Source organism: Sarcophilus harrisii, chromosome 1 (genome assembly GCF_902635505.1).
Source record: "Sarcophilus harrisii chromosome 1, mSarHar1.11, whole genome shotgun sequence".
In the NCBI taxonomy this organism is placed as follows: domain Eukaryota; kingdom Metazoa; phylum Chordata; class Mammalia; order Dasyuromorphia; family Dasyuridae; genus Sarcophilus; species Sarcophilus harrisii.
The window spans coordinates 125,571,087-125,583,141 of record NC_045426.1 but is presented as its reverse complement, the minus strand read 5'-3'; the positions used below and the strand labels follow the sequence as shown (position 1 = coordinate 125,583,141).

Genomic DNA, 12,055 nt, shown 5'->3' with positions numbered 1-12,055 from the left:
AGTTTTTCCTTTATGAAAATTTGTTTGTCTCATCATCTATTCTCTTTCCCATTCTATTATTTCATAAAGATTACTGATTTTAATTCAACAGTCACACTTGAAAGACATTAACTATCTTGAACTGATGTCCCATAAATAGCCTTCAATTCAAAATATCCAAAACTAAGCTCATTGATAAATGTTGGAGGGAATGTGGGAGAAAACTGGAACACTAAATTAATTGAGTTGTAAACTGATTCAGCCATCCTGAAGAGCAGTTTGGAACTATCTCCAAAAGGCTATAAAACTCTGCAGTTTTTGATCCAGCAGTACCCCTACTGACTTTGTATCATAGAGAACAAGACAGAAGAACAGGGGGGAAGACCTAGATTATAAAAAATGTTTATTAGCAGCTCTTTTTATGGTAGCTAAAAATTGGAAATTGAGGGGATGGCCCATCAATTGGGGAATGGCTGAACAAGTTGTGATATATGATTAAGGTGGAAAATTATTGTGTTATAAGAAAAGACAGGCAGGATGACTTCAGAAAAACCTGAAAAGATATATCTGAACTGACACAAAGCAAGGTAAGCAGAACTAAAAGAATATTGTGCACAGCAGTAGTAGTATTGTGCAATGAAGAATTGTGAATGATGGCTATTCTCAGCAACATAATAATCCAAGATAAATTCTGTCCACATCCAGAGAAAGAACTAATGTCAGAATACAGACGGAAGCATACTATTTTTCACTTTTTTTTTTCTTTCTCGTCTTTGTGCACTAAATAACTAATGGGAAATTGTTACATGATAGTGCATATATAACATAGATTGTTTACCATCTTAGGGAATGAGGAAGGGAGGGATCAAATTTTGAACTCAAAACTTTACCCCCCAAAAAATGTTTATTGGAAGGGGGGATAAATTATGTTTTTAAAAGAAAAAACAATTTACACACAAACCTTTAAACTTCCTTGTCTTTTCTTCAAAATCCTTTTCTCTTCGTAATTTCTCTATTATTATCAAAGGTACCACCTATCCTTTCATTTACCCAGGATCAAAACTTGATGTTATCCTTGACTATTCAGTCTCCAATGCAATGGCCAAGTCCCATTATTCTTAACCAAAACATCTTTTGTATACAAAATCTTCTCTGATGCTACCAAATTGCCAGTGTCCAGGCCCTTAGCACCTCATGCTTGGTCTGTTCTCCTTGCCTCAAGTTTCTGCTTACTCTTTTACATCCTCTATCATTTCCTCACTTCAAATGGCTGTCTCCTGTGCCTCAAATGCTCTCCCTCTTCATCTCTGCCTCCTAAAGCTTCTCTTCAAGTCTCAGTTAAAGTCTCATTTTCTGAAAAACACCTTTTCCATTCCTCTTTAAATTCACAGGCTTTCCTTCTGAGACTGCCCCAAATGAGGTCACAAAAGGTCAGTATTGAAAATCAACTTAGCAACACAAGAATGCTAGATCACATGATCTCCAAGTTCCGTTTCAACTCCAGATGATCCTATGAATCATTATACTGTTCTGTAGGATCATTTTTGAAATTCTTTACCTAATAAAAAATTGGAACAAGAGGTTTGGCAATTGTTAATGCTGTAAAGTTACCCATGCATATATCCTGTAAATAAAAGGCTATTAAATAAAAAAAATTAAAAAAAAAATTCTTTACCCAATTTCTATCAGATATACATGCCACATCAAAAGAAATTTCGACTGCCCTTAAACTCCCCAGTAGATGATTGTTATCTTACAGAAACAAATGAATAGAAAATGAATGATTTAAATTCTTGTTCACAGTAGCCTTGGATTCTCCACAAAGTAAATTGCTGTTCAAATCTAAAATAGTAGTAAATGCTGTGTTTAGGAGTTGAGTGAATTTTCTAATCTTATCACTGAACCTTAATTCACAAAATCAGCATTTCCCAGTCCTGACCATTAGAAACTGTTCTGAGTTCTGAAATTCTTTTGACAGTAGCCTAGAATGAGTAACATTGTCTCAGGAGAGGGTGAGGGGAAAGAATGGTGGGTTTTAAATATGAAACTGATTAAAATTATATCCTTGAGGGAGCAGTAGAAATAAGAAAGCACAAAATCATGTCAGAAAAATGAGCCAGGTTCCCAGGGATCTGGCATTCATTATTTCAGTTAGATGCTGAAGCTGGAAAAAAAAAATTCTTTTGTTCATTCTTGACATTTGTGTATTGGCAAATTTTCTTTGCTCAGCAGTTCTTAAGTAGTAAGAGACAGGCTTGTTTCAGAAGACAAAAAAATTCCTAAAAACTTTTACTGAAACTTTTTTCTTCTATTGCAGAGATTGTAAATATCTTCATGTAAGAGGTCTTATATCCTCATGAATCCTTCCCATTTTAGGAGGAGAGATCATATCCTCCAAGACAGAGAACAATTCCTGTAGATAGAGTTAATATTAAATAGCTCTTGTGACTCTTTTCCACATCACAAGGATGAAGGAAAAATGGAATGTAAAGCAACCTAGAGCTACTGAGAAAAATGACTTGCTACATCATCATGTGTAAAGAAAGCTAAATCAACTTTTTACTCAAGTCCCAAAGGCCATCAGTTGTATGGGATTCTCCTCAATTTGTATTTGGGCTGGGGAATGGGAAGGAGGGGGAAAGAAACAGAGAGAGAAGGAAGTATAGAGAGAGAGAGAGGAGAGATGAGAAGAGAGGAAGAAAAAGAAGAGAGAAAAAATGAAGAGAAAGAGAATAAACCATGCCAACCCCAATTCAGGTTTCAGAAGGGAGAACGACCCTTAGGGAAAAAGCTGAATGTGAGAAACTGGCAGTTTTCCATGTCCCTATCTCTAGCTTCTTCAGAAGTTTTTCTTTACATATTAGGCTAATACCATTGGCTCTTTCTCATCGAAGACAGAAAGGGGAAAAGGGAAGAGGTGACATTCAAATCTTCCATTCTTTCATTCACCATCAGTTCTAGGAGAAGAAAGATCTTTGCATTAATAATTAAAGTAAAGTTTTGGTCTTTCTAGGATGACAGTTTGGTCATATAGACTACAGCTAGGTGGTGCAGTAGAATAGAATGCTGGACCTGGGAAAATCTTGAGTTCACGTTTACCCTCATACGCTTACCAGTCATGTAACCCTGGGGGGGCAAGTCATTTAACCCTGTTTACCGCAGTTTCTTCATCTGTAAAGTGAACTGGAGAAGGAAATGGCAAACCACTCCAGTATCTCTGCCAAGAAAACCCCAGATGGGGTCACAAAGAGTCAGACACAACCAAAATAATTGAACAACAACAATCAATGTATTGATTGGTATATGAAGTAGTATGAGAAATCCATATTTGGCAAAAACATGGGTACTTCAAGAACAACCATGTTAATGAGGAGAAATGGTGAAATCTGTGGCTGAAACAACTACAAAACAGCACTACCTTTTATTTCAAGGACCAAAGCAGAGCAAGGCAAACTGAATTCAGCTTTCTGTAAGAGCAGCTTCCTCCAAGCTTTTTAAGAGCAAACTTCTAGAAAAGGATAAGCAAAGGATAGGGCCGCAAAATCAGGCACCCAAGGGGCTAATCCTCAGAACAGGTGGGGCAGTCCCACAGTTAAAACTTTGTTGACTCCAACTTGATTTTTTTTTAACTCAGTGGATCAGTGATCTCATTGTTTTTATTGATTTGTCTTTATCACAATCTCATTTTACTATTAGTTTATTCTTCTCATCTTTTCTGTGCAATTCAGGTAGAAATGGCCCGAATCAGATCACTGTCCTGATATTTTTCTTTATATTTAGTATTCTGTGGACTATTGTGCAAGTGGCTAAAATGACTGTGGGTTTTGCTACTGAATGAAAATATTGGGATGTCAGGCTCCCTTCCATAAGCTTAATAACAGCATCTCTAAGGCAACCCCAGCATTAGACAATATAAACAGGGATGACATGTTTTATTCTGTTCTATAAATGATTTTGATTTCTGCTATTCTATGTATTTTAAGAGTTTTTCATTTTATAAAGTTGGGAGATCTTAGGTATTTGCAATGGGGACATTTATTAACATGTTCTTAAATTTTTGTGACATGTTACACTCAAGCAGTTATGGACACCACTTTTGTCACTGATCGTGCTAATTCCCTGTACAAGTTCATTTGTTGAATTCTCAAATGGAAGTCATAGTAATGAAATACTATAACTGGGATCAGGAAGATTCATCTTCCTAAGTTCAAACCTGGCCTCAGACACTTACTAAATTTTGGGATCCTGAGAAAGTTACTTAATCCTGTTTACCAAAGGAAATGGCAGCTCATTCCAGTGTTTTTGCCAACAAAATTCCAAAGAAGGTCATGAAGAGGTAGACATAATTGAAATGACTGAACAGTAACAACAAGAATACTAATTTGTAGTACAGGAAGTCATTATAGCAAAGATAGTGAACTTCTGACATGTAATTCTAGTCAAGAGATCATATCTTGCCAAGTATTTATTTGGGTAGATAATTTTTTGCAACTTGTGATAAATTATTTCTCTTTTTTTTTTTTTTTTTTTTTTTTCCGGGTGCACAGTCTTAGCTGTTCAATATATCCAGAGTCCTTAAGGGCAACCATTCTATAATTCCCAGTGGCAGTGCCTCAGTCTAGAATCATCATCCTAACCCTCTCCATTTCTTTAAATAAATTCACATGACTTGGCCATTTGTTCAATTGCTTCTTTGTCAATATATTATCTGTGTCTGTGTGGTAGTTGACCATAGAAAGCTGCTTCATTCCACTTTGGGATCTTAACTCATTTCATTGGTTCCCTTTAGAGCAAATCAGTTTTAATTATAATCAAACACAAACCCTATAAATGCATACTTATTGTTGGCCCTTCCTATTGCTATCTTTTTGTTCTAGAATCATTTCTATGTTTTTAACTTGTTTTTTAATATTTGAGAATATTTGCCAATTTTGTTCCTCCTTTTTGATCAGGGAGTGCTCATCTCTCTGTGTGGGTCTTGGGATAATGAGATTTGTTAGTGGTTTATTAATATATGGGGTTTTATTTGGATATAATTTCTAAATTTGTACTTGTCTACATGACTATTTTCAAAACAAATTAAGGTCAATATTGTACAGATATCAGCTGCTCTCAATGTGTTCTTCCAACTGAAATATCATTATTCTTATCATTATCACCATCATCATCAATTTCAGAAATTCAGATTCTCAGTCTGGTGACAAAGATATAAAGTATATAGGCAGGAACAGGGTTTCTAAGTATCACAGACCTAAAGATTTGTACTTGAAGGGACCAGAAACCTGGTTAACTGTTTACTCTTAACATTGAGATATATGGTTTTAAAATAGGAGACATTATATAGTTATACTTACTATGCATGATCCTACTAGAAAGAATAGTTGTGGGAGGGAAGAAGGAAAGACTAGAAATATTCTCATGTCATTTCTAGACCTCTACACCGATCCCTGATTCCCTTATTGATAATGTTATTTAAAAAAAAGGCAGGGGAGGGGGGGAAAGAAGGGGATACCCTCTTGGTTTCCATTCTGTGAAAAATCTACCTGCTAGGAACTGGACTGATACCATGAAAAGTGCTACTTGTATTCCTCAAAGACGTCATCTTCAGCCTTCAAAAAAAACAAAACAAATGACAGTACTAAAAATGTAGGCAAGACTACTAAAACTCTACATTTCAAGAAATGTTTTGCTTTTGTCTTCCTTAAGTATGTAAACTTGAGAAACTATAGTCATGAATCTTATTTTTTTTAAAATGCACTCAATTATTCTGTTTCTTCATAGTACAGATTTCAAGATCATAATATGAGAATCAGATGGGATGGTAGATCTAGTTAAACTCCCACATTTTACAAATGTGAGGAAATTGAGACTCAGAGAAATTAAATGATCTGCCCAAGTCATACAGGTACTAAGTGGCAGAGCTGGGATTTAAATCCAGGTCTCTTGGACTCCAAAGACGCTCTTTTCCTCTATAACTTGCTGTCTTATGTCAGCTAAGAACTTATCTTTTAAGGATCAGCTATAGTGCACAGTATCATGAGGACTTTATAAGAGCCAAAGTGTTTTTTCTTCATGTTCTAGATTTAGATTTAATAACCTTATGTGTGTGTGTGTGTGTGTATATATATATATATATATATATATATATACATATATATATAAAACCTGTAATAATATAAAAGGTTTTATTGTACTAGTATATTGATAGCAATGACTAACAAGTGACTTAGTTAATTTGAGGGGATTAACTATATTAAGATGTGAAGTAGATGGCCTGAATATTGCCAGAAAACTAGACTCACCTCTGTAGCAAGGTCAACAGTTTTTGTGTCTCTCTGGTTTTTTTGTGATCTGTTCCATAAATAAGTATTTGAATTTCCAAACACTGTGGGTAAATAAACAAAATGGGGGGAAATTGTCAGATAAGCTATTATCCTCCTATGCAAACCTAACTTATCAGTGGGTCAGAAAAATTGAGATACTATGTTCTTGAAAATTCAGCAACTTGCTCTATTGCTGATCCTCTTTTAGAAAAAAACAGTAATATTCATGGAGAACTCTGAAACTACCATTTACATCTATGTACCACTGAACTAAAGACTGCAGAACACCAGAATAATACGGGAATAAGTTATAGCATCATTCAAGAACAAATGCAGTTGTAGCATGAATAATTTTTACATAGATTACAAAATACAAGAGCCACAAATGAAATCTATATATTATTTTCAAATTCGTAAAGTGCTGACTCTTAGGTACATTTCCATTTGATGGAAATACTGTTACCTTGAAAGTAGAGGCTAAAAAGTATGTATTTTTTTTTCTTCTTCATCTATATATCCCACTATTTTTAACCTGACACTTCAGAAGCAACACACTGAGCAGGCGATTAAGGCACAAGAGGAAGGGTGTTGATGAGTATCATATCTCTAACCCTCTGCAGAATTGTAAAGAATATAATACATTATATTATCTCTGGCCACTCACCTCTGTATCATTTCCCACCACTCATTGCCTCCCCAAGATCTTTTCCCCTTTAATATTACTTATGATTCCAAAAGGAATTTTAAGGGGACCTCAACTGTCCCACCTGAGAACTTGATAAACCCAGTGAAAAATTGCATAAGGAAAACATTAAGGAAATGGAATAGAATATTAAAACCTTTGTAATTACAGACCTTTGGAGAAAATTGAATAATAACAGAAATACATTTTTTCCTCAGTAGGTACTATTGTTTTATCATGTATTGATCATGTATTAGGACATAAAAAAACAAAATCAAATATAGAAAGGCAGAAATATTAAATGTTTCTTCTTGTGGATCATAATGCAATAAAAAGTACATTCAACAAAAGGCAAAGGAAAGTTTAAAAAATAATTGAACACTAAATGATTTAATCCTAATGAATAAGTGCATCAAATATCAAATCATAGAATTAATCAGCAATTCATTAAAGAGAATGACAACAATGAGACAAAATACCAAAATTTATGGGATACAATCAAAGCAATACTTAGGAGAAATTTTATTTCTCTAAATTCTTACATTAATGAATTGAGTATGCAACTAATGAATTGGGTATACTGAAAACCAAAGGTGAGATTATTAAAATTGAAGGTAAGTAAAGCTATTGAGCAAATAAAATTAGGATTCTCTTGAAAAAAAATTAAAAAAAAAAAACTACTAAGGTAGATTAGCCATTGGTTAATCTGTTGTTTTTTTAAAAGAAAGAAAAAACCAAATAAAAAATTAAAAGGATAGAATTAGCATCATAAAGAAAGCTATTAGGAAATATTTTGCCTATTATATGCCAATAAATTTGACAATCTGAGCAAAATTGATAAATATTTACAAAACTTTATATTATCCAATTTAACAAATGAAGAAATATGCCATTAAAAAAATAAATTAAAGAAGCCATTAATGAACTCCCAAAGAAAAAATCCCCAGAGCCATGTAAATTCACAATGAAATCTACCAAGAAGTCTTAAACCAAAGTCCTTTTATGACACAAATATAGTGCTAATACCTAAACCGAGAAGAATTAAAACAGAGAAAAAAAAAAAAAAAAAAAAAAACTTAGACCAATTTCCCTACTTAATACTGATGTAAGAACTCTGAATAAAATACTAGTAACACAGCCAAGGGAATTTTGATAGTTTAATAACTTATGCTCTAAGTTAAAGAAAGCACCCCTCATTGGAATTTTTGGCATTAAACATGTAAGGAAGATTTTTTTTCAGGACAGAAAAATAAAAGCCCATAAAATCATATATCATAAGCTATAGCCTCTACTGCCTTTTCTGTACAATGAAGTTATAAATAAGCAGCATAGAAACTTTACATTGGGTTAGTGACTTCAAAGCAAGGATTTGTGTATCTTTGGCATAAAATTTACTACTATCTTTGTCATAGTTAATTGAAATTAGGAAGTAGCCTGATTTTCTTTTAAGAGAGGAATCCCATAATTCTAGAAGTGAACATCCTGGATTTCTGGCATGATTTTTGAGAAGTCAACTATTCTGTTTGAGTATTGAGATTTGAGAAAATTAAGAAGTATTCTAAAAAAAAAAACCCCAAAAACATGAAAAGGAGCAGTAAAAGTCTACATTATGGGTCACTCTAATCTCTGTCCTCCTTGAGCAAAGGAGGCAAAGTAGAGTGCCAGGCTTAGAGTCAAGATGATTCATTTCCCTGCTTTCAAATCTGGCCTCAGACACTTACTGGTTGTGTGTACAAGTCACTTAAGCCATGTTTGCCTTAGTTTCTTTATCTGTGAAATGAGTTGGATAAGAAAATGGCAAATCACTTCAGGATCTTTGCCAAGAAAACCCCAAATGGGGTAATGAGTTGGAATATGACTGAAAAATGACTAAACAACAGATCTCTTGTTTAAAGAGTTGTTCAAAATAAACCAAATTTGTTTAAAAAAAAAAAAAGCAAAACAAAGTTAAACTTTCAGTGTGTTAGCTATGATTATTTTACCTTTCTTATAAAACATAACTTATACCAGAGTACCCATCTAGAAAAGCTTCTCAGCAAATTACAATATATTTTGCAATTAATGGGGCTCCTCATGAATTCTTCTTTCCCCCTATTGAGAAACTGGCACTTTGTACAAACATTATCATTACTTGAAACACAATACTGAAATTTGTTTTTGTAAATCAATTTTTGGTGGATTAGCTCTACAAAGTATATAAAGGGAACAGACTTTTGAGGGAGCCTTGTGGTGAAAGCTTTTTGTAATGTAAGGACCACTAGATTTTGAATAATTTTATGGAATTTTTTCAACGTAAAGGACTATAATATACTTTGGATATGATTTTTGTCTATATCAGTAGTAAAGAACAAGTGAAAATACATGGACTACCCTTCAAAATCAGTCAAGTAAAATTACCATCAGGAATGTGTACTGAAGAGTCTTTAAAGTTGGCCTGAGACTTCTGGTAAGATGCTTGAACAAGAGGTGTTATCAAACTCCAGTTTACTTTCATCACTTCTAAATAGTAAGAAAGAAAGAAATAATCTAAAAAAAATAGGGTAAAGCAAAGAAATTTCTTTTAAGGGAAAATCCACATAAAATACAACAAAGAAACTGGAGAAAATATCAATAAAAAAAATTCCTAATAACTAAGAAAAAAATACCATGGGCTAAAGAATTCATGATAAATTTCCAAAAGAGAATAATCCCACAATGACAACAACTAAAAAAGAGGGAAAGGAATGAAACAAACCTAAAGTCCCAGAATGGGTGAAAAGTTTAATTAAAGGAATGAAATTAGATTTTTTTTGTTGTTTTGCTGAGGCAATTGGGGTTAAGTGACTTGCCCAGGGTCACACAGCTAGGAAGTGTTAAGTGTCTGAGATCAAATTTGAACTCGGGTCCTTCTGACTTCAGAGCTGGTGATCTATCCACTGCATCACCTACCTGCCCCCAGAGTTCTTTAAGAGATGTTAAATATATAGGTACTTAATTGTATTGCACCTAAGTAATTTAAAATAATGAAATGCAAAAAGTTTTAGATATTAAGATAATAATTATTGGTGACTTCAATGTGTCTATTTCAGAACCAGGTAAATCCAAATAGAAAGAAACAATAAGTTGTAATAAGTTGGAAAATTTTCTAGAAATATCTTTGGGAATTATGGAAATGGAATCTTAAAAATACCCATTTCAGCACTGTGTAGTATTTTTAAAAATACGGATTATGTGCTAACATAGAAATAACTTGTAAATACATTAAGACAGAAATAGTAAGATCATCCTTTAGAAACAAGACAATGAAATTGTAATCAATAAGGGAAATGTAAATTATTTCTCTATTAGATAAAAGATATGAACAGAAAGGCCTCAATAGAAGGAATCCAAGCTAACAACAGCCAAATGATAAATGCTCCAAATCATCAAGAGTAAGAGAAATTCAAACGAAAATAATTGTGAGGTTTTACTTTATGCCCATTCAGTAGGTCAAAAAAAAATTTTTGTCGGACCTATGAATTAGTCATTCATTCTAGAAAGCATATTGGAACTGTTCTGTTTCTCTTCCCGCCCCCACCCCCCCAAAAAACCACACAACAGTACAGAACACATGCTCTTTAACTTAACAATACATACCACTTTTATATCTGTACCCTAGAGATCAAAAAAGGAAAAAAAGACCTAGATGTATGAAAAATATAACATTTTTGGTGCTATCAAAGAACTGGAAATTGAAGGAGGGAGTATCTATATCAAATGGGCAATAGCTAAACAAATTATGTTATTTTCAAGTCACAGAATATTATTGAACTATAAGAAATGATAAAAGGGAAGCATTAAGAAAAAAATTTAAGAGGGGAAATTTATGACTGAAGAGGAAAGCCATAAGAAAATAAAAAGCAAATATACTAAATATAAGGCAAAAATAGGTATTTAAATTAAATGGATGAATATTTACATTCAATATAACTAATAAACAAAATGAGAAACAATCTTTTCAAGAATAACGTTCTATTTAAAAAAAAAAAAAGTCCTGAAGTTAAAAAAATAAAAACCTAATCCACATAATATCATTACACATGATTACATCAAACAGACAAAAAAATCCTTCAACAAAATGCAACATTCATTTGTGACAAAAACACAAAAAGTCACAGGAATGAAAGGACCTTTACCTAATATGATTGAGAGGATCTATCTATAACCAAGAGCTAGCTTTATTTTCATTGTAAGCTTTCCTAGATCTCCACTGTTGCTGCTGATGTTATTTTGATATTATGCTTGAAATGCTAGTTATAACAGTAAAACAAGAGTTATAAATCAATAGAATAATTATGGGCAAAGGAAAAAGGCAGCATTGTGTAGTAAACACCAGCTTCAGAGCTAGGAAGACACTATGTCCAAGCCCCATATATGTGATCCAAATTAAGCTCTGTTCCTTGGTGAGGTCACTTAAATTCTCTTCACTCCAAGTAAATCTCTTAAGACTAATAATTGCAGAGAAAGTACTGATCCTGAACTGATAAAAGGAATTTCATTACTAATGAAATTACAGGTCTAGTTACATTCCTAAAGAGGAGGCAAAATTATCTCTACCTGAAGATGATATCATGTTTTCCTTCTGCATAGTCCTGTTTTGATGCCTCATTAGGGTTTGAATCTGATCCCAGCAGTGCAAATTCTAACGAATTCTTTTCCCCTTACTCTAGTTTCCTTTTGTTTTCTATTCCCTTTTCCCAATTCCATCACAGGTAAGCTCCATTAGGGCAGGCACTGTCTGCCCATAATAGGCATATAATAACTATTGACTGAAAAAGATTTTGAATATTGTGAGCAGCAGACTGAGTTTGGTTCTCAGGATCAGCTTAACTGAGCCAGAGCTCAATACCAGAAAGCTACATGCTTAGTAATGTTTTTTGGTTTTTATTTGCTGAGGTAAATGGATTTGTCTGAGGCAAATGCCGAGTAATGTATTTTCTATTTATGATGGCCCATAAACAAATAAAAATGCAAAATAATCTTCATTCTTATATGATCATCACTTTTGTGATGACAATGAAGAGGGGAGTGGCAGAAAAAAATGTAGAAGGTA

The 12,055-nt window shown here is 33.4% G+C and overlaps 1 protein-coding gene across 10 annotated transcripts in view; it reads right to left on the bottom strand.

The window, feature by feature from the left end:
• TTC23L (tetratricopeptide repeat domain 23 like) overlaps positions 1 to 12,055 on the bottom strand; it is a 54,648-nt gene that overhangs the window by 4,385 nt on the left and 38,208 nt on the right. For 8 of the 10 annotated variants that reach the window (XM_031964020.1, XM_031964055.1, XM_031963983.1 and 5 more), the window contains 2 exons: positions 6,282 to 6,364; positions 5,523 to 5,588 (listed from right to left, as the gene is read on the bottom strand). In XM_031964020.1, coding sequence (XP_031819880.1) covers positions 5,523 to 5,588; positions 6,282 to 6,364 — 149 coding nt within the window. Of the gene's footprint in view, positions 1 to 2,851; positions 2,937 to 5,522; positions 5,589 to 6,280; positions 6,365 to 9,381; positions 9,484 to 12,055 lie in introns of those variants that run through there. The other 2 variants (XR_004233536.1, XR_004233538.1) reach the window with 2 other exon arrangements.